Here is a 23808-nt window from a genome sequence, read left to right as displayed (position 1 = left end):
TTTAATACTTTTACAAAGAAAGAAGTAATTGTAAAATATAAAATTTATTTTGTGTCGTTGAATTCTGAGAGCCATAATTTGTTATTTTTTCGTCGATTAAGCAGTATAAAGGCTTATTTTTTGTGGGAAGAGCTTTACTTTTTAATGGTACCATTTTGGGGTGCATGCAAGTATTTTATCCCTTTTTTTAAAAATTTTGTAGGCGACGAGGTGACCACAAAACAGCGATCGAAGCGGTTTATGGCGTTCACTGTGTTAATGTTATATTGTAATAGTTCAGACTTTTACAGATGCAGCGATACCAATTATGTTTATTTTATTTTTTTTTACAATGCTTTAGGGGGAAAATAAGAAAAGGTTATTTTTTTTACTTTTAATACTTTTGTACATAAAAAAAAAAAAGGTTATTTAACTGATTTTTACTAGTCACCCTAGGGGACTTGAAACAGCAATCATTGGATCGCTTGAACTATATACTGCAATTCTAATGTGTTGCAGTATATGGTGTTTCTGACAGGCACTTATTAAGCCCTGCCAGACGCAGGGCTTAGTGGGAGTGCAAAGATGGCAGACCTAGGGGCCTTGATTAGGCCCCCAGGCTGCGATGTCAACCATTGGCACCCGGCACTCACGTCGGGTGGCAATAGGCTGTCAGGGTGTCTCCCCCCTCTTTCTAACGCTTTAGATGCCTTGGCCGCTATTGGTTGTGGCATCTAAGGGGTTAAATAACTCTTTAGAGTGAAGTGTCGGCTGTAATGTAGCGCCGACACCCGCCTTGTATGGAGCGGGCTTAGTCTGTGAGTCCGCTCCATACTTTCCCTGCATGGCTATGACGTAAGTAGATGTCATACATCAGAAAGGGGTTAAAAACAACATCAGTAGTTTGTCCACAATAGCTAGGTAGTCTGTATGAGTAAAAAAAGACATGTCATAAATTTAACCCCTTGCCACCACGCACCATCATCAGACGGTATCAACTGTATATTACAGCTAAAAATTTGCTGCAATGGGCATGGTCGGAGATAAGTCTAATCATAGATGCTTAACCCCTTGAATCCCGTGGTCAATAGTGACTGAGACCTCTAAGTGGTTAGACAGAGGAAGGGGTATCTCTGACGTGATTGTGGGGTGCTTGAGGCAGCTAAAAATGCTTTATAAATATATATGAGATTAATTAATTGTTAAAACAATCATGTATTACCGGAATTTCATTTGGAAACTCCCTTCTGATTTCTTGTAGAGCAAGATAAGCTGCCGCCTTTTGGGCCTGTTTTTTGCTTCTTTTTGCACTTGATGTAGGAAATAATCTATCTCCAGATTTTACTCTGTAGGTAAACCTACAAAAAAGAACTAAATTACTCATATTTGATTATTGAACAAGTAAAATGCATTACATATATGTACCGTATATATACATTTAGCAACCGCTACTTAATTCCTATATATTTAAATAAAACAAATGTTTAATGTTGAAATTTTGCAGCTGGCAGATGATGCCATCAAATACAATATCTTAAGGGCTATGTAAATCTTTGAGGTTTTTTTTTTCATGTAATGTATTTGTTTGGTGATTTAATTTTCTAATATACATTTATTAAACCTTTCATGACCAAGGGTCATTGATGCCCCCATTTCCAGGTCAAATTTTCCATTTCAGATATGCACTTCTTTAAACGATAATATCTTTGCAGCCACTTTGAATATCACAACTATTTTTACTTTGTTTTTCACAAGACTTATGAAGCTTTCATTTTCTAGATTAGTTTAATTAATTCCATGTTTTAAATTTTTATTATGAACAGACAAATCACTAAAAATATAAAAATAAATCTTTTTTGTAATTTTTATATATATCTATTATATCTGTGTGTATGTATATATTTCTATATATATATAGATACACACACACACACACACACACACACACACACACACACACACACACACACTGTACAGGTTTGTAACAAGCGGAGAGTGAAGAGGGCTATAAGATTACTAGTATAGAAAACCCGTTACACGGGTTTGCTAGCAAAAGGAATGATAAGTATTGTTTCAAAATATTCTAAAAAAAATATAGGTGTATTTTAAAACCTAATTACCAAAATTTGAAACCTAAGAAGAATGCAGAAGCGTTTGCTGAATCATTTATTATTTCACCCAGGGTAAAGGATGTGAACCTCCTTCGGTTTGTAACCCTACAGGCGTTCTTGTGAATGCACAGATGGTACATTTATTAACATAAGTTAAGAGCCACCGTAAGCTCAAATGACAGCTTACTAAAAAGCAAAAACTCCTTTGTAAACCACATTTTTTGTAAAAATCCTGTCACCATTTTTCAGATTGCCTTGTTCATCAGTTGTCAATACTTTCACTTTAAGTTGATCGAAAGATTTGGTTCTTGAAAAGACAACGTAAAGTTGTCCGTGGGTAAATACCGGTGACGGTAAATAAATGCCAACCTTATCCAAGGTTTGTCCTTGACTTTTGTTAATATTCATCCCAAAAGCAAGTCGAATAGGAAGCGGTTGCCTTTAAATTGTAAAAGCTAAATTAGGATCGCATGGTATTAAAACATTTCTTGGGATAAAAACACTGTTACCTTTGGAAGCTCCTGTGAGAACTTCACAGTCTATCAACCGGGGCATCATCTGTTGCACAACTAATCTGGTTCCATTACAGAGAGCCTTTGAAGGGTCTAAGCTTCTTAGCAAAATAACAACTACCCCAATCTTCAGTTTAAGTTGATGTGGGGGCATTCCAGTTAAACTATTAAGGAACTCAATAGGATAATTGTTATTCTCTTCTACATTTGCACTGTCTTCACACTAAGGTATGACTTTGAATCGGTTTTGATTCTCAGAAGTACCTCCTCACTAATTTTCAGTGCGTCGTCATTTTTTGGAGTTAGTATTGCCGTATTAGCAATAGTTTGAACTTCTTCAGGTGTAGTTATTTGAGGAAAAACAGGTTCCATTATAGAATCTTTTACAAAGCATATTGGTGGAATTTCAAAGATACCTTCTCCTAAGCCAGATTCTTGTAAAGTACCATCTCCAAGTTGTAATAACCAATCAGAGAAACTCTGAAGCGTTCCTTCATGACATTCATGTCATTTGCTTTCATGTTTTTACTGAGTTTGAGAATTTAACACCCTTCCAACACGTTGAGTGATAATTTGAGTTCTATTTCCATGTGGTAATACTGACAAAGTATGCCTAAATTCTCCCCCAAAAAGAAATACGCTATTTCCAAATGGTTGTTGGTGTGGAACTAAAGGAATGGTTTGATCAGACAGCAATTCTCGATACAAATGACCTACTGCATTTACACCATGTGATGGTGAAATAGTTGCTTCATCCCAAATGAAAAGCTTGGAATTTTTTAATTCTTCTGCAACTGATGAGCCAAGCCTAACATTGCAGGTAGAACATTCAGTAAAAGGTACTGGAAGTTTAAATCGACTGTGTGAAGTACGACCTCCCGAAAGTAAGTTTTACTTTCACTTCTAATCAAGTGCATTAGAGTGTTGTACAAATATGTTTTGCCACTACCGCCAGGTCCATCAACAAAAAAACATCTTGACAATGTAGAGTCTTGCATTGCTTGTAAAATTTTGTCAAAGGAAGCTTTTTGCTCTGGATTTAAACTTGCATACTTCTCATCAAACTGGGCCTTTTCAATGGCAATATTATACTGTTCAAAAGCAAAGTCTTTTTCGTTTTAATAGACTACGGGAATTGTAGGAAAATTGAAATGTCCTCAGTTCTTTTTATGGGTTTGGAGTACTTTCTCAATATCAATCAAAGCTTCATAAACAGCTCTATCGCCAATAGGATACCTACTTTGGTAATCTTCTGTCAGACATTTTTTGTGTCGGTTAAACAAAGCCGATGGGTCAGAAGGCTCACACATGACACAAATGAATGCAAATAATTGTCGAAGTTGCACTGGCATTTGCATATTTTCCACCTCTGAAAGACAAATCTCCTACTCAGAATCATCATCATTAATAAGCGCTCTGGCTATACATGCTGCTTGATATGTTTCCAAAGGAATGGGATTACCATCAACTTTTCTCATGTCTTCGAAACATGTTGCACCTTTAACATGCAATAAAAGAATGCGTAGAAAGTACTTCTCCCTGTCAGTAGGGCTAACACTAATTCGACCAATTGTGGTTTCACCCCCTCTCTTCCGTATAGTCCATTCACTGTCTTTTTCATTCCATGTGTAATGTTCAGGAATTTCAATGTAAAGGTATTTTCTTGCAGTAATATCTTCCCCATTTAATTTAAACCAAGATAAAAGCTTTGATTTTTTTCCTTTTGATAGAACTGCAGAAGCTTATTTTCCTGGTTGGAAACAAATGGTGTGCTTATTTTCCAAATGAACATTTAATCTTTCAATCTGGTGAGTTTGATTATGCATGTCAAACTCCCTTAAAACGCCAATAGGCTTCTGGTGCACTAACATATCTCTTTTCTAAATATCTTTTGACTTCGTCCCATTCTAAGATATTCTCTTCGTTTGATACTGAAGTGAATTGGATATTCGCACAGTCGTGGCCTTTGTATACATACTTGAAAATATATTTTACACTTTGAATAGATGAGCAGATTTTAACATTAATATGCCCGTTATATTTCAAAGACAGATCGGGATTGTAAGGTACCACCCACCTGTTGTCAACTCTGTTTCCAGAAATCTCCACAAAATTGCCATCATGTTTACGTTCATACTTCGGATAGTCATTAACATTTGTTTTTGTCTCATTACAGAATTGTTTTGGAAACTCTTTCGAACACTTGTTGTTTTGCATGCAAGAAGCTTTTGCGTTTAAATGTCCGCATGGACCATGAATCATACACCCTTTAATGATATTGTGACGTTTTGGATGCTCTACACAAACAATTCTGTTCATTCGTATTTCCCCAGCTTTATCCTCAGGGACAAAGATTGCCAAAATATGAGCAAGTGGAAGTCCCCTCTTTTGAAACTCAATAACATGCAACATGGCTCTTAGTCGTCCAAAAATATGTTTGTCTTTAAGATCAATTAATAAAGACTTGAGCTTTAATTGAAAAACCCTTCCAAGCAAATCTGGATGATCTGATGGTTGCTGTCCTTCTTGCAAATTCTCTGTTATTTCTGTCCATTTTGGATTGCAAGTGAAGGTAACAAAAATATCTGGTTTACCATATTTCCTAACCATGGCCATGGCATCTTGGTAATTTTTGCTGCATGTTTCTGGGACTTCCTTGAAATCCTGATAGTGAAATCACTTTTTTTCCAGGGACTATATTGTCCTCTACAGCATGATTGTTAACATATGTAGTCAACACATCATAATCTTCAGCCCGAATCTGTGATTGATTGGTTTTATACCAATTGAGTTTGTTGGCTTCAGTTTTACAGTATGCATCGACTAAAAATTGGTGAGTCAACTTTCTAGAGTACAAAAATTGGTTGAAGTTATCTCTAATTGCCAAATGGTATGAATACCATTGCAACTGAGTGACATTTATTAGAACTGCTGCTGCACTGGGAGTATCATCCAGATTGCTATTAGATGTAAGTGAAACAATGACTTTCTTGATATTTGTCGTCCATCTGGAATCTCCAAATGGAAAAAGTAATGGATAACACATGGGATCACAGAGTTTGCTTAAAATGTTGAAATTTGCTAAAACTCCGCTATTAGCATGAATAGTAATATCTCTGTTGAAAGTAGGTTCACCATCAGCGTTCTGAAACACTGCTGCAATTTCTCCATGTTGAGCTGTAGGAGCATTAACATGTTCGAATCGAAGTTTGAGGTGTTTGGATCACACAGAAGAACATTTGTGAGACGCAGAACAACTGAAAAGATGCTGGAAGAGTGCCTGACGCCATCTGTCAAGCATGGTGGAGGTAATGTGATGGTCTGGGGTTGCTTTGGTGCTGGTAAAGTGGGAGATTTGAACAAGTTAAAAGGGATTTTTAATAAGGAAGGCTATCACTCCATTTTGCAACGCCATGCCATTTCCATGTGGACAGCGCTTGATTGGAGCCAATTTCATCCAACAACAGGACAATGACCCAAAGCACACCTCCAAATTATGCAAGAACTATTTAGGGAAGAAGCAGGCAGCTGGTATTCTATCTGTAATGAAGTGGCCAGCGCAGTCACCAGATCTCAACCCCATAGAGCTGTTGTGGGAGCAGCTTGACCGTATGGTACGCAAGAAGTGCCCATCAAGCCAATCCAAATTGTGGGAGGGGCTTCTGGAAGCATGGGGTGAAATTTCTCCCGATTACCTCAGCAAATTAACAGCTAGAATGCCAAAGGTCTGCAATGCTGTAATTGCTGCAAATGGAGCATTCTTTGACGAAAGCAAAGTTTGAAGAAGAAAATTATTATTTCAAATAAAAATCATTATTTCTAACCTTGTCAATGTCTTGCCTATATTTTCTAGTCATTTTGCAACTCATTTGATAAATATAAGTGTGAGTTTTCATGGAATACACAAAATTGTCTGGGTGACCCCAAACTTTTGAACGGTAGTGTATATATATATATATATATATATATATATATATATATATAAAATTAAAATCAAATATGATAAATGTTACAAATATATATGTTTGTTAGTTGAGTTCATATAAAGCAGTGGTTAGTTAGAGTTAGGGCATGACCAGACGTGGCGGAATTGCTCTGGAATTCTGCAGCGGACAGTCCGCAGCGGAAATCCGCAGCGTACACGTTTCTCCATTGCCTTCCACAGGTAGGGGTAATCTTACGGAAAAAACATGTAAATTTATCGATCATTATCTTAAGGGGTATGTTGAGTGTCTGCCTTCATACGTCCGCGATACCTCAGACTTGTTACAAAAAATAGACGGAATCAGTATAGAGGAAGACATGCTCCTAGTCACTTGCGACGTCGAGTCACTCTATACCAGCATCCGTCACACTGATGGTTTAAGGGCTGTCTCCTTCTTCCTAACTACAGGGAGTATGGAACCTAATTTTTCCAACTTTATTGTGACGTTGCTTGAGTTCGCACTCACGCATAATTTCTTCATCTTTAACGATTCTTTCTATCTCCAGCTCCAGGGAACGGCAATGGGGGCAGCTTGTGCCCCGTCATATGCCAATTTGTTCCTGGGGCTGTGGGAACGCGAACTTTTTCAGGGTGGGCAGAATGTCTCGATGGACCAGGTCATTTTTTGGGCCAGGTACATCGATGACATTCTGCTCATCTGGAAGGGGACATCTGAGTCTTTTGAGACCTTTATTGATGAACTTAACGCAAACAATTTGAACATCAAATTGACGTATCATTACGACAAACACAAGGCGGAATTCTTAGATGTCAAACTATCAAGAGATGTTAATGGATTTCTTCAATCAGATGTTTTCCGGAAAGCCACGGCAGTTAATTCTCTTCTTCACGCCTCTTCTTCCCATCCCTTGCAGACCATACGGGCCGTGCCGATAGGTCAATTCTTAAGGATTAGGAGGATCTGTTCCTCCACAGAGGTGTTTGAGAAACAAGCGTATGATCTTACCAATCGATTTATTGCCCGCGGATACAGCAAACGCTCGATAAAAAAGGCGTATCACCGTGCGAAAAATACATCTAGAGACGACCTCCTATTTCCGAAACCCAAGAATAAATCAGAAACCCAGGTAAGATTTACCACGGAATATCATTCACGGTGGCCCCAAATGAAAGTAATTTTGAAGCAATTCTGGCCCATATTATGTACAGACCCTACCATTGAGAAATATATTTCCAAATTTCCATCAGTATCGGCTCGACGTTCAAAAAACCTAAAGGACCACTTAGTTCGAAGTCACTATCAACATAAAAATCAAAAGTTTCCCTTTGGTACTAAGGGTCCAAAATGGGGCTGCAAGACATGTGGCCACTGTGTTGCCTGCTCAAATATTGAGAGAGCAACATCATTTGTTGACTCAGCGGGAAAACGTACCTTTACAATCACTCACTCTATTACTTGCTCAACCAAGGCAGTTGTATATTACGCCACATGCCCCTGCCCCAAGATCTATGTTGGCCTCACCACTCGCGAACTTAAAATACGGGTTAGGGAACATGTCCGCGATATTGTTCTGGCTAAAGAAATAGAGACTCTTGAAACTTTGAAACCTGTCGCAAGACATTTTAAAAAGTACCACTCCTGTGACCCAACTAAGTTTAAAGTGAAGGGAATTGACTGTATCGAAAAACACATTCGAAGGGGTGATGTCTCTAAAAACTTGGCAAAATGTGAATCCAAGTGGATCTGGACTATGGGGACCATGGTTCCCCTTGGACTCAATGAAAATTTAAACTTTGCGCCATTCCTTTGACCATTGACCTCCAGTGGGTTATTTTAAGTATGTTTTATGTTATTTATATCTAATTTCCTCTCCTTTATTATAGATTATTTCCGATTTTGGTATAGCCTAGAGAAGCTTAAGTCATGAACATTATATGATGAATAACGATCCACACTAAAGAAGAATACGGTTTACCATTGTGGTCTTATTGGACTTTTTGCTCCCATCAATATTCTGTCTTCTTCATGTGTTATACAATTACTTTTTTATGTCATATATATTGATGTGGATTGGTTATCTATCGGATCTATGCATATGTTTGACCTTATATATCGTACATGGATTTTCTTCTTTGCATATATTTATTCATTGTATACATTTCCTATGATTCACTTAATTTTGTCTCTATTACTTTTTCACATACATATATATTTATGTTCTCGTATCAAGATTAATATAAATACTTAATGTATATTTTCACTTTATATATATATGATACACTTATATATTTATTATATATTTTTTATTATCACACTTTTTCATCTTTATGGTTATTCATATTTTAAATATCTATGGATATCTACACAATATTGTCCTTTATTACACACACTTTTCAATGTTACATATATTTTTTGGTTGTATGCATAATCTATATGGGTCCTATTTTATATATATATTTTCTGTCCCATATTATCTCACTTATTTTTAACTAATCAATTAATAATTTTTTAATTTTTTAATTTTTTCCTAAGAGTTAGTCACCTTTATCACATACTTCCTGTACATCACTTCATATAGACATGATACAATGAATATTTGTGTAATATGCACTATTTGATATTAACCAATACCCATTTATTTATTAATTTTTATTATTTTTATTTTTTCCTTTATATACTTATCTATATACTAATATATTTTTTATTTTTATTCTTCAGAATGTAGTGAATAGAAGTCACATCTATGTAGGTGTTCGGCATGTATTTTCATCAAATATACATCAAAACCATGTCAAGCATCAGAGTATCTTTATCATATGTATACTATATACAATTATATTGATTAAACATGCTATTAATATACACCGAGTATATATATCTATAATGTGTATTATCAGTACGGTGAAGCATATTGTGGATCACAAAGATCCTTTTCCGTTATTCCTATATAGTGGCTTATGTCTAATTTATCTTCTATTTGTTAACTAGTCTCAGCACATGTTGTCTTAAACATATATATGTTCCACTAATGGTTTAAGAATTAATAAATAGTATCTATGGCTCTCTGCTTCGATATTGCCGTTCTGTCAGATTTGTCAGACATCGTCCTGGTTATACTTTACCTTTCTGCAGTGTCTGTATGTGCGCGTGTGTCGGGGGGAGTGTCCTGGTGCCCTTTCGGTCCGTGCGTCTGCATCTGGGGGGGCGTGTCTCCATGGCGTCAGACGCCGTGGATCCACGCCCTCCGGATGACGCGCGGTCGGGGGATTTCCATGGGCTCTCCTGTCCGGACACATGACGCCAACTACTACAGACTTCATGCATCACCTGACAGGCGTCTGCAACTTTGATTGGACGGCTGTCTCTGTAAAGGGGAGGCCCCTGCTGGAGAGACGCCACCCCCGGACGAAGGCATTTCGCCGAAACGCGCGTCGGGACTGACGTTCTCTCTATGCAGAGGGCTATTATGGGTATGTTACATGCTGTATTTTTTGTGCACTACTTCGTTCCAACCATTTGCATCCTCACCAACTGCATCTGCATTCATTAGGTCTACTAACAGGCAGTTATCTGACGTTACATCCCAGCCTTTTGTGGTTATTTGCAGTAGAGTTTCTTATCTCTGCTCCTTCACACATGTTATGCAATTCTTTGCTGATGCTATTTATATAAAAGCTGCAATCATTTCTCTGGGCAGATTCTCCTGGGTCCAGTAGTGCACGTATTTACTTATTTCACGTTTTCATATTACCTGTACGTCCTCTGTAACTGACAGACGTTTTATTTCATGCTCTGCATGATTCATCTTTTAATATTGTTAATACTGTGATATTTAATAAAAATTTACATATGTTTTTCCAAAAATGACTATGTGTTAATTGACCCTACAACTTATAGGTTTTCTATTGATTGATTAGGGCAATACACCAAGGTTCACTTGGTTTCACTATAGGTCTAGTGCACGATATAGTGACTTATAGAGTATGCATTCACATATATAATTACATACTAACTAGACCCCCCCTGCATGTACCAATAGGTTTATGTTGGCTAATTCTTTGCTGTGTTTCTCACAGACTCAAGTACATCAGGATCCATGGATCATAAAGCTAGAGAACGCATCTGGCGTTCCCAAATGGATCAGGTTTTTAACGATGGATCATCACAGCCTGCTTTTAATGGTCAAGGGAATGTGGGCGAGCTACAGAATAAATATAAAAATTTACTTCACCGCCGTATGAGAATATGGTGGAATAAAATCTTCTTGGAGAATTACTCTCAAAGAAAATTGATTCCGAGAGGCCTCAGAGTCCAGATCTTCCCCTCCTTCCCTATCAATGATGTCACTTTTGTTGCTAAATGGGAGGAGGTTTGTAATCAGAGCTCATTTAAATTTATGGAGCTGCTGATTAATTTGAATCAAACGACGCTTGACCAGCTTGATATTGAGATTGAGGTAATACAATCCAATCTCAAAGATAAAATGACCCCTGAAGGCCTTATTAGTTTCAATCTTATATTGGAACAACAATTTAGCGAATGGGAAAAAGAAATTAAAGAAATAAAATCTAAAAAATTCTCCAGAGATACCACCGATTACGCTCAACAAAGAGTATATAAATGGAGAAAAAGCCTTCCATCTAATCAGAGTAATCGATCCATGTCTACAACATCAATCTCATCTCAGAGTGAATCTGATGGGGGAGCGCGGCAGCGGCCCTATCATACCTATGGTACGAGACAAAAAAGAAAATTAACGTACAGACAAGCTTCCAACAAAAGGAAACCCGAAGTCGACGAAGCTTCAAACGCTCTCAAGGTGATTAACCTCTCTAACCATACCCTCTCTATATCAGATATGGAGGTCTTAGAGAAGGGGCTGACCTTTGCCCCCTGTGCCCGTTTTGATACGTTTTCTGCAATCAAAGATCTGCACATCTTTGGTCGCTCATTGATCTATAAAAAATATTTTCATAGGTCCGAGTCTGATGAATTCTTTCCCACGGTCATTGAACAACAGACCATACGTGATCTAGAAGAACTATTAAAAGAACAGGAAGATGACCCAACAGGTAAGGTTCCATTACCAATAAGGATTAAGTCTAAAAGATTTCCTGCAATGAGCATGTGCTCAGCAGTTGATTCGTTTGTAAAATCAGTCAGTCATGAATTTGAAAAAATGTCTAAAGGGATTAAAAATGATAATTTATCAGCAGAACAGCGCCAAAGCCTTAAAAAGCTTACTCAAATTGATGACGTTGTTTTTAAAGCAGCCGACAAAGGCGGAAACATTGTGATTTGGCCCTGTACAATGTATGAGACCGAGGCCTATAGACAATTAAATGACAAAAACTGTTATAGGAGACTGACATATAATCCATTATGTACTTTCAAAGGAGAGTTGGAAAAGATTTTAACGAAGGCTCAAATCGACAACGTTATTAACAAAGAATTGTATGAGGCACTCACTCCTGCTGAACCGACTATATCAACACTTTATCTACTCCCGAAAGTCCACAAGAACCCAAAAATCCCCCCAGGACGACCAATTATCTCAGGTAGGGGTAATCTTACGGAAAAAACATGTAAATTTATCGATCATTATCTTAAGGGGTATGTTGAGTGTCTGCCTTCATACGTCCGCGATACCTCAGACTTGTTACAAAAAATAGACGGAATCAGTATAGAGGAAGACATGCTCCTAGTCACTTGCGACGTCGAGTCACTCTATACCAGCATCCGTCACACTGATGGTTTAAGGGCTGTCTCCTTCTTCCTAACTACAGGGAGTATGGAACCTAATTTTTCCAACTTTATTGTGACGTTGCTTGAGTTCGCACTCACGCATAATTTCTTCATCTTTAACGATTCTTTCTATCTCCAGCTCCAGGGAACGGCAATGGGGGCAGCTTGTGCCCCGTCATATGCCAATTTGTTCCTGGGGCTGTGGGAACGCGAACTTTTTCAGGGTGGGCAGAATGTCTCGATGGACCAGGTCATTTTTTGGGCCAGGTACATCGATGACATTCTGCTCATCTGGAAGGGGACATCTGAGTCTTTTGAGACCTTTATTGATGAACTTAACGCAAACAATTTGAACATCAAATTGACGTATCATTACGACAAACACAAGGCGGAATTCTTAGATGTCAAACTATCAAGAGATGTTAATGGATTTCTTCAATCAGATGTTTTCCGGAAAGCCACGGCAGTTAATTCTCTTCTTCACGCCTCTTCTTCCCATCCCTTGCAGACCATACGGGCCGTGCCGATAGGTCAATTCTTAAGGATTAGGAGGATCTGTTCCTCCACAGAGGTGTTTGAGAAACAAGCGTATGATCTTACCAATCGATTTATTGCCCGCGGATACAGCAAACGCTCGATAAAAAAGGCGTATCACCGTGCGAAAAATACATCTAGAGACGACCTCCTATTTCCGAAACCCAAGAATAAATCAGAAACCCAGGTAAGATTTACCACGGAATATCATTCACGGTGGCCCCAAATGAAAGTAATTTTGAAGCAATTCTGGCCCATATTATGTACAGACCCTACCATTGAGAAATATATTTCCAAATTTCCATCAGTATCGGCTCGACGTTCAAAAAACCTAAAGGACCACTTAGTTCGAAGTCACTATCAACATAAAAATCAAAAGTTTCCCTTTGGTACTAAGGGTCCAAAATGGGGCTGCAAGACATGTGGCCACTGTGTTGCCTGCTCAAATATTGAGAGAGCAACATCATTTGTTGACTCAGCGGGAAAACGTACCTTTACAATCACTCACTCTATTACTTGCTCAACCAAGGCAGTTGTATATTACGCCACATGCCCCTGCCCCAAGATCTATGTTGGCCTCACCACTCGCGAACTTAAAATACGGGTTAGGGAACATGTCCGCGATATTGTTCTGGCTAAAGAAATAGAGACTCTTGAAACTTTGAAACCTGTCGCAAGACATTTTAAAAAGTACCACTCCTGTGACCCAACTAAGTTTAAAGTGAAGGGAATTGACTGTATCGAAAAACACATTCGAAGGGGTGATGTCTCTAAAAACTTGGCAAAATGTGAATCCAAGTGGATCTGGACTCTGGGGACCATGGTTCCCCTTGGACTCAATGAAAATTTAAACTTTGCGCCATTCCTTTGACCATTGACCTCCAGTGGGTTATTTTAAGTATGTTTTATGTTATTTATATCTAATTTCCTCTCCTTTATTATAGATTATTTCCGATTTTGGTATAGCCTAGAGAAGCTTAAGTCATGAACATTATATGATGAATAACGATCCACACTAAAGAAGAATACGGTTTACCATTGTGGTCTTATTGGACTTTTTGCTCCCATCAATATTCTGTCTTCTTCATGTGTTATACAATTACTTTTTTATGTCATATATATTGATGTGGATTGGTTATCTATCGGATCTATGCATATGTTTGACCTTATATATCGTACATGGATTTTCTTCTTTGCATATATTTATTCATTGTATACATTTCCTATGATTCACTTAATTTTGTCTCTATTACTTTTTCACATACATATATATTTATGTTCTCGTATCAAGATTAATATAAATACTTAATGTATATTTTCACTTTATATATATATGATACACTTATATATTTATTATATATTTTTTATTATCACACTTTTTCATCTTTACGGTTATTCATATTTTAAATATCTATGGATATCTACACAATATTGTCCTTTATTACACACACTTTTCAATGTTACATATATTTTTTGGTTGTATGCATAATCTATATGGGTCCTATTTTATATATATATTTTCTGTCCCATATTATCTCACTTATTTTTAACTAATCAATTAATAATTTTTTAATTTTTTAATTTTTTCCTAAGAGTTAGTCACCTTTATCACATACTTCCTGTACATCACTTCATATAGACATGATACAATGAATATTTGTGTAATATGCACTATTTGATATTAACCAATACCCATTTATTTATTAATTTTTATTATTTTTATTTTTTCCTTTATATACTTATCTATATACTAATATATTTTTTATTTTTATTCTTCAGAATGTAGTGAATAGAAGTCACATCTATGTAGGTGTTCGGCATGTATTTTCATCAAATATACATCAAAACCATGTCAAGCATCAGAGTATCTTTATCATATGTATACTATATACAATTATATTGATTAAACATGCTATTAATATACACCGAGTATATATATCTATAATGTGTATTATCAGTACGGTGAAGCATATTGTGGATCACAAAGATCCTTTTCCGTTATTCCTATATAGTGGCTTATGTCTAATTTATCTTCTATTTGTTAACTAGTCTCAGCACATGTTGTCTTAAACATATATATGTTCCACTAATGGTTTAAGAATTAATAAATAGTATCTATGGCTCTCTGCTTCGATATTGCCGTTCTGTCAGATTTGTCAGACATCGTCCTGGTTATACTTTACCTTTCTGCAGTGTCTGTATGTGCGCGTGTGTCGGGGGGAGTGTCCTGGTGCCCTTTCGGTCCGTGCGTCTGCATCTGGGGGGGCGTGTCTCCATGGCGTCAGACGCCGTGGATCCACGCCCTCCGGATGACGCGCGGTCGGGGGATTTCCATGGGCTCTCCTGTCCGGACACATGACGCCAACTACTACAGACTTCATGCATCACCTGACAGGCGTCTGCAACTTTGATTGGACGGCTGTCTCTGTAAAGGGGAGGCCCCTGCTGGAGAGACGCCACCCCCGGACGAAGGCATTTCGCCGAAACGCGCGTCGGGACTGACGTTCTCTCTATGCAGAGGGCTATTATGGGTATGTTACATGCTGTATTTTTTGTGCACTACTTCGTTCCAACCATTTGCATCCTCACCAACTGCATCTGCATTCATTAGGTCTACTAACAGGCAGTTATCTGACGTTACATCCCAGCCTTTTGTGGTTATTTGCAGTAGAGTTTCTTATCTCTGCTCCTTCACACATGTTATGCAATTCTTTGCTGATGCTATTTATATAAAAGCTGCAATCATTTCTCTGGGCAGATTCTCCTGGGTCCAGTAGTGCACGTATTTACTTATTTCACGTTTTCATATTACCTGTACGTCCTCTGTAACTGACAGACGTTTTATTTCATGCTCTGCATGATTCATCTTTTAATATTGTTAATACTGTGATATTTAATAAAAATGTACATATGTTTTTCCAAAAATGACTATGTGTTAATTGACCCTACAACTTATAGGTTTTTTATATATATATATATATATATAAAATTAAAATCAAATATGATAAATGTTACAAATATATATGTTTGTTAGTTGAGTTCATATAAAGCAGTGGTTAGTTAGAGTTAGGGCATGACCAGACGTGGCGGAATTGCTCTGGAATTCTGCAGCGGACAGTCCGCAGCGGAAATCCGCAGCGTACACGTTTCTCCATTGCCTTCCACAGCTTTTTAGTTGGGTTCATTTACACGTTGCGGACAATTCCGCTGCGGAGCATAGGCTGCGGTGCGGAATTTGGTGTCCGCAGCATACACTGACTGTTGTGGACGTGTAGCGGACTTGTTGCGGACTCATTGCGGAATTTCTCCATTGACTTCAATGGAGAGTCAAAATTCCGCAATGAAGTCCGCAGATGTTATGTGTGCTGCGGAGCGTATTGGTTTTACTAACATGACATTTCTTCATTCTGGCTGGACCTATGTATTTCTAGGTCTACAGCCAGACTGAGGAAGTCAATGGGGCTCCCGTAATTACGGATGACTAAGTGTGTGCACCCGTAATTACGGGATCGTTGCTAGGCGACATCAGTAAATATTCACTGTCCAGGGTGCTGAAAGAGTTAAACGATCGGCAGTAACTGTTTCAGCACCCTGGACAGTGACATCCGATCACAATATACATCAACCTGTAAAAAAAATAGAAGTTCCTACTTACCGAGAACTCCCTGCTTCTTCCTCCAGTCCGGCCTCCCGGGATGACGTTTCAGTCCAAGTGACGGCTGCAGCCAATCACAGGCTGCAGCGGTCATATGGACTGCCGCGTCATCCAGAGAGGTCGGATGGATGTCAAGAGAGGGACGCGTCACCAAGGCAACGGCCGGGTAAGTATGATTTTCTTTTACTTTTACTAGGGAAATGGCTGTCCCTTCTCTCTATCCTGCACTGATAGAGAGAAGGGAAGTACTGTCACCTCAATACGCAACGACTAGTCCGCATCAATTTTATGCCCATTTTAGGCAGAGCCGCAACAGAATCTGCAAAGCAGATTCTGTACGGCATTGATGCGGACAGTGTATGCAGAACTCCGCCACGTCTGGGCATACCCTTGGGCTTCATGCACATGATCGTGCTTTTGCGGCCGCAATTTATCTGCATTTTTGTGGATAAATTGCGGACCCATAATTTTCTATGGCCCCATGAACACGACCGTTTTTTACATGGATCGGTGCGGAGACCGTAAATCCGGACTGCAAAAACTCAGAACATGTCATTTTACAGTCCGGATTTGCAGATTCACCAATACTAGTGACACATAATACCTGATGACACATGGATGCACAACAAGGTTTTTTAGCGGACCACAAAACCAATGCGATCGTTTGCATGAGGCCTTAGTTTACCAACATCAGATTACTGTACAGTGAATAGTAACTACACTTCCTCAAAGGCAAAAAACTAGGGCGAGCCCTGAGCAGACTATAAGAAAGTAAGTAATGCTTTAAGATTTCAGCTTTGAAGTCCAAAGAATTGTAAATGCAGTGGACTATGACACGTGTAGCTCAGGACCAGTACAAGATAAGTAATGTAATATAGTTACAAAGTTACTTTATTATGTACATCATATCTACATATAAACTGTACAACTGGACTCAAATGCAGAAATAAACAATAAGGGTATGTTCAAAATGAGTATTTTGGTGCTGTTTTTGACGCGGAAACAGCGGCAAAAAATGCCCGAAATCGCCTTTCATTGATTTCAATGGGAGGCGGAGGCAAAAAGAAGCGACATACGTAGCTGTCGGCCAAAAAATTATTTCGACAGAGCCATCTTTCTTATTTCTATAGCGGCAAGGGGATAAGCATCCTCCAGACCCGTATGGGGCTACTTATCGGGTAAGGTAATGATCTAATGTGTATGGACAGCATCAGAGGATGATGAAAGTGTTATCTCCTCTGACAAAGGCTATATGCCACTGACCAGCTATCGAAGTTAGATTATGTCTCCCCTACGCATAATTTATCTGATTTTAGTTAAAGTAAGCCATAGTAACATAAAATAATGACAATGAAATATTAAACTGAAGCAACAATATTGCTTATTGTACGTTTATACAATCATTTGTAAAGTTGTATTATAGATAAAAGGGGCAATACTACAGATATTGTCGTATAAATGTAAAATGATTATGTCCACATTTGCGCCAGAATTTTTTATAATATGTTGAGTGGTGGGAATAGTTAGTTTTTTTTAAATAATCTACTTACTCAGGATTATGGGCAGGTCCTACACAAGAGACTGGCACAAAGTTGAAAGCTTGCTTTTTCTCCTGGGAGTATGTATTAAGTAGTGCAATGTAATCTGGTTGATGCTGCACAGCAAAAAAAAAAAAAAAAATACACCACCATTAAGGTTGCACAAAACATACAAACAATTTCCGTGTAAAATAGGCAAAATGCTAAACTTAAATAAAATGTGAATTTACAGGAAAAATAGTATGCATGAATGACATTAAGATTATATCATTATATCCGTCTTCTATACTGTCAAAGAACTTTATAAAATTTCTAGAATACTGCATGCACAGCTTATGATCTAGGTAAGTGTCATGGACACTTTTCCCCTTCTATTGCCCCTTGATGAACTCTACTATCAGTTTAGTTGAGATGTAGTACTCATTGAATAGGAAGAAGGTCAGACATTATTAGGGTGGAAACATATGATAAAGACGAAAAAGGGGAGTAGGTGCTCCTCTAAGGTATTGATACTACCTATTGCAGATGAAAAAGTGTTTTGCATAAAAACAGATGGTATGTTCACACAGGGCGGATACGCTGCATAAAAGCACACAGCGTATCCGCCCTATGCGCCACGGAGAATTCCGGCCGCAGTTTTTCTACCGGAATGTCCGCTGCGGAAACTGCACTTGAAAAAAAAAGCTTCATACTTACGTAGCCATGGCAACATGTCCCTCTGATATCGTGCAGCTCAGCCATCTGGGATGATGTTTCATCCCATGTGACCGCTACAGCCTGTGATTGGCTGCAGTGGTCACATGGGATGAAATGGCATTCCAGGAGGCCAGCCTGGAGGAACATACACAGACTTCTGGGTAAGTATAAGATTTAATTTTTTTTTGTCCGACTTGCGGTTTTTGTTTTTTTTAGTGGCGTAATCGCTGCATTTCCATCGCAAAAAAACACAAAATCTGCTTATGGTTGCGGGTATTACCTCCCCATTTAATTCCACGCCTGCCTTGTAGATAAGTAAGTAAAGCCATTGATAGAGACAACGCGTTTTAGGACCGAACAGGTTCCTTCATCGGGTCTTTAACATAATAAAGACCCAATGAAGGGATCAGTTTAGTCCTAAAACACGCTTTACTTCCTTTTCTACAAGTCAGGCGCCGAGACCCGAATACTGTAATTTTTCAACTTTTTACTTAATTATTGGGATGGGGCAATTAAACAAGCCCAAAGATTGTCCATAGATGACTCAAAAACAATACCTATAATGCTGGTCATGGAAATTGTACCTTGACTTTCTACGACATTTTTCATTTCTAGCATGTAGGGCGGTTCGGGCGGCACATGACCGCATGGGCCCCCTCATGCCAGGTGCCATCGCTAGCACCGGAGGGGGGCCCCCGGTGCTAGTGTCAGCCACATTTATTTGTATCGGAGTCCTCAGGACTCAGATACAAATGAATATTATAAGCTGCAGGCCTTGTCAGGCCTGCAGCCTATAAGGCGCTGGGTAGACTCCCTGCGCAGACCGGCGTGATGAGGTACTGCATCACGTGGGTCTGCGCATGCATCTAGTCGGGAGGATTCATATGCGTCCAGCTGGAGTGGCCGCCACGGGGCAAGGTAAGTAAAATATATATATATTTTTTAGGTGGGGGTAGCGCTGTGTATATATTCAAGGAGGGGGGAGTGCTCCGTTACACCTTATACAAGGGGGAGTGCTGGGTGGCCCTATATACAAGGGGGAGGGTAGCGCTGTGTGGGCCTATATACAAGGGGGAGGGGAGCGCTGTGTGACACTATATACAAGGACAGGAGTGCTGTGTGGCCCTATATACAAAGGGGGAGCGCTGTGTGCACTATATACAAGGGGGCGCGCTGTGTGCACTATATACAAAGGGGGAGCGCTGTGCACTATATACAAGGGGGAGCGCTATGTGGCCCTATATACAAGGGGGGAACCGTTGTGTAGCCCTATATACAAGGGGGGAAGTGCTGTGTAACCCTATATACAAGGGGGGAGGGGAGCGCTGTGTGGCACTATATACAAAAGGGGGAGTGCTAAGTGGCCCTATATGCAAGGGGGAGCGTTGTGTGACCCTATATACAAAGGGGAGCGCTGTGTGACACTATATACAAGGGGGGAGAACTGTGTGACACTATGTACAAAGGGGGAGGGCTGTGTAGCACTATATACAAAGGGGGGGTTGTGTGGCGCTATCCACAGCGGTATGTGTGTGGCGCTCTTTACAGGGGGGCTCTGTGGCGCTATTTACAAGAGCGGGAGGGCTGTGTGGCGCTCTCTACAGGTGGACTGTATGGCGCTATCTATAGGGGGCAGTGTGTAACGCTCTCTACGGGGGGATGTGTGTGGTGCTAGCTATAGGGGGATGTGTGATATATACAGGGGGCTGTGTGTGGCACTACGTACAGGGAGCTGTGTGTATGTGGTGTATTATTATATTTAGGCGCGCTGTGTTTGGTGCTATTATATTTAGGGGCACAGTATGTGGCACCATGATAATTTTATTTTCGTTTATAGGTGTGGAAATGTTGGAAAAGTGTGGAGCCGAAGAGATCTGAGTGGCAAATTCTGCAGAAATGGGTTATGGGCGGAAGAAGTCGTCATGAGCTCTGGACCGAATGGAGAAGAAAAGCGGGAAAAAAACTACTAGAATCTGAGACGTTGTCACCTGTGAGTCACTAGATTTATAGAGAATCTGTCAACTCTCCTGACAAGTTTATTATAGGAAATCCTTGTATTTCACAACAAGTCTTTCTGCAGTCCAGGACTGATAGACAATTCCCCTTGTCAGGAGGATGTGTCCCTGCACAGTGTGATACTGTCAGTATGTAGGGACACAGCCCTGTGACAAGGGGAATCGTACAGTGCGGAAGGGGAGCCCAAGTTTGGGTAACAGCCCAGGGCCTATGTCTACTTATTCCGCCACTGCATATATGTATATGGCCAATATACCAAATGCCTCTATATTATTTAATGTGAATAAAGGAAGGAAAAAGTTTCAAAACTCACTATAACATTTCTTTTTCCAAGTGCTTGCAAAGCCATTTTGGCTGCTGTGTTCTCTGCCGATTTCTTCGTCTTGTCTTTGGCTTCTCCAACCAATTTATCATCAATAAAAACTTGACAAACAAAGCTTGAGGAGAAAAAGTTACAACGTATGTTTTCATTTAAATTGACATAAAGACCTTTGCCCAAAACTCCATACGTTTATAAAAGAATAGTCTCGCTTGTCTTTTGGCTATTTCCACTAGTTTACTCCCTCCCCTTCTCTTGGGCCTCATGAGTTTCCTCAATGGCGGATTATCATAGGGCTCCCGTGGGGGCCCATGGCCGCCCAAAGTACATTGTAGTTTTGTCGCGTTTTTGCAGCGATTTTGCCGTGAATCGTGGCAAAAACCAAGACGAAACTGCATTGTGTATGTCCTGCAAAAGGACCTTTAGACATAAGGTCACATTACTTTATCTCTGAAGTTCTTACTACTGCTTAGAGACCTGCTGGTCACATGACCGCAGGACCTTGAGAAGCAGCAGCAGCAAAATTCCACAGAGAAGACTGAGGAGAGCTGCTATGTAAGTATAGATTGATTTGTTTAAGGGGTCTGTATTTAGAGGTACTTTATTTAGGGGGTCTGGTGTGGGGGTCTGTAATTAGGGGGCCTGGTTTGGGGACTGTATTTAGGAGGTTCGGTGTCTGTGTTAGTTTAAGGGGTCTTTATTTAAGGGGTCTGGTCTGGGGTCTGTATCAGTTTAGGGTCTGTATATTTAGAGGCCTGTGCTAGTTTAAGGGGTCTGGGGTCGGTATTTAGGGGGTCTGTATTTGTTTAGGGGTCTTTATTTAGGGGTCTCTATTTAGGGGGTCTGGTCTGGGGTCTGTATTAGTTTATAGGGTCTATTTAGGGGGCCTGTTCTAGGGTCTGTATTAGTTTAGGGGTCTGGTCTGGGGTCTATTAGAATAGGGGGTCTGGTCTGGGGTCTGTATTACTTATGGGAGTCAGGTCTTTTGGTCATTATTAGTGTAGGGATCAGGTCTGGGGTCTGTATTTTGTGGGTCTGTATTAGTTTGAGGTCTGGTGTCTGTATTTAGGGGGTCTGGTCTGGGGTCTGTATTAGTTTATGGGGTCTGTATTTAGGGGTCTGTATTATTTTAGGGGTCTTTATTTAGGGGTCTGTATTAGTTTAGGGGATCTGGTCTGGGGTCTGTATTAAGGGAGTCCGCTCTGGGGTCATTTTTAGTGTAGGGGGTCAGGTCTGGGGTCGGTATTTAGGGGGTCTGTATTAGTTTAGGGCTCTTTATTTAGGGGTCTGTATTTAGGGGTCTGGTCTGGGGTCCGTATTAGTTTATAGGGTCTATTTAGGGGGCCTGTTCTAGGGTCTTTATTTGTTTAGGGGTCTGGTCTGGGGCCTGTATTAGAATAGGGGGTCTGGTCTGGGGTCTGTATTACTTATGGGAGTCAGATCTTTTGGTTATTATTAGTGTAGGGGTCAGGTCTGGGGTCTGTATTTAGGGGGTCTGTATTAGTTTGAGTTTTGGTGTCTGTATTTAGGGGGTCTGGTCTGGGGTCTGTATTTAGCAGTCTGTTCTGGGGTCTGTATTAGTTTATGGGGTCTGTATTTAGGGGTCTGTATAAGTTTAGGGGTCTTTATTTAGTGGTCTGTATTAGTGTAGGGGGTGTAGTCTGGGGTCTGTCTTAAGGGAGTTAGGTCTGGGGTCATTATTAGTGTAGGGGGTCAGGTCTGGGGTCTGTATTTAGGGGTCCGCTCTGAGGTCTCTATTTATTCAGGGTGCTTGTTCTGGGATCTGTATTTGTTTAGGGGGGTCTGGTCTGGGGACTGCAATAGTTTAGAAGGTCTGGAGTCTGTATGTATTCAATGATCTAGCCTGGGGTACAAATATATTAGTCTGAGTAAAAGGGGTTGTCCAGGCACATCGATAGGTCATCAGTATAAAAACCGGTCTGTGCCCGGACAACCCCTTTAATGTATGGTTCTGGGCCTTGGTGTCTAAATTTGTGTGTTTCCATAGAGGCTGGAAATTGCTGCAGAAGTGCTGGGCAAAGATGTCTGATGAGGAGAAGTTGCCATAACGTTCTGCGTCAGATGGAGAAGAAAAGAAAACGACTCCCATCAGAGAAGACGTCACTTGTGAGTCACTGGGTCTATAGGGGATCTGTCACCTCCCCTGACATGTCTGTTGCAGGTAATCCTTGTATTCTACATATCTCTGTGTATCCAGGACTAATAGACAAATGCGTGTTACCATTCCCATTGTCAAGAGGAAGTGTCCCTACACAGTGTGATACTGTCAGCGATGGTTGGAGACTGTCAGTATGTAGGGACACAGCCATTTGACAAGGGGAATCGTAACAACCATTTGTAAATGCTCACACAAAAAGGTGGTGTTCACTATAGATGGAGAGGCGGAGAGGCGATGGGGAAGGGGGGCCCAAGTTTGTGGAACAGCCCAGGGCCCAGTGCCGCACCTGCCATGAGGCAAAGTGAGCTGACAGCCTCAGGCGGCGTCACCTAGCTGAAAATGGGTGGGCGGCATCAATGGCGTAACTACCGCTGTAGCAGTCGTAGTGGCTGCTACGGGGCCCTGCCGCTAGCCGACACGACCCCCATATACACGGTGGCGCCACTAGCAGCCATTATGGCTGCTACTGCTGTAGCGACGCTACTACGGGGCCCGCACCACTGAGCCTCTAACATTTATGGGCCGGGCGACACGGGCCCCCTCATGCCCGGGGGTGTCGCTGGCACCAGAGGGGGCC

The 23808-nt window shown here is 40.1% G+C and overlaps 1 protein-coding gene across 2 annotated transcripts in view; it reads right to left on the bottom strand.

Moving 5' to 3' along the window:
* The window catches only part of LOC142759970 (interferon-induced, double-stranded RNA-activated protein kinase-like), a 171330-nt gene that overhangs the window by 84637 nt on the left and 62885 nt on the right, over positions 1-23808 (bottom strand). For both annotated transcript variants that reach the window (XM_075862807.1, XM_075862808.1), the window contains exons 3-5: positions 21047-21170; positions 18034-18137; positions 1202-1337 (exon numbers count right to left, since the gene is read on the bottom strand). In XM_075862807.1, the coding sequence (XP_075718922.1) occupies positions 1202-1337; positions 18034-18137; positions 21047-21170 (364 nt within the window). The remainder of the gene's footprint in view (positions 1-1201; positions 1338-18033; positions 18138-21046; positions 21171-23808) is intronic.

This window comes from Rhinoderma darwinii, chromosome 4, assembly GCF_050947455.1.
Source record: "Rhinoderma darwinii isolate aRhiDar2 chromosome 4, aRhiDar2.hap1, whole genome shotgun sequence".
Lineage (NCBI taxonomy): Eukaryota > Metazoa > Chordata > Amphibia > Anura > Rhinodermatidae > Rhinoderma > Rhinoderma darwinii.
The sequence above is the reverse complement of the archived record's forward strand: the minus strand, read 5'-3'. Positions and strand labels throughout refer to the sequence as shown.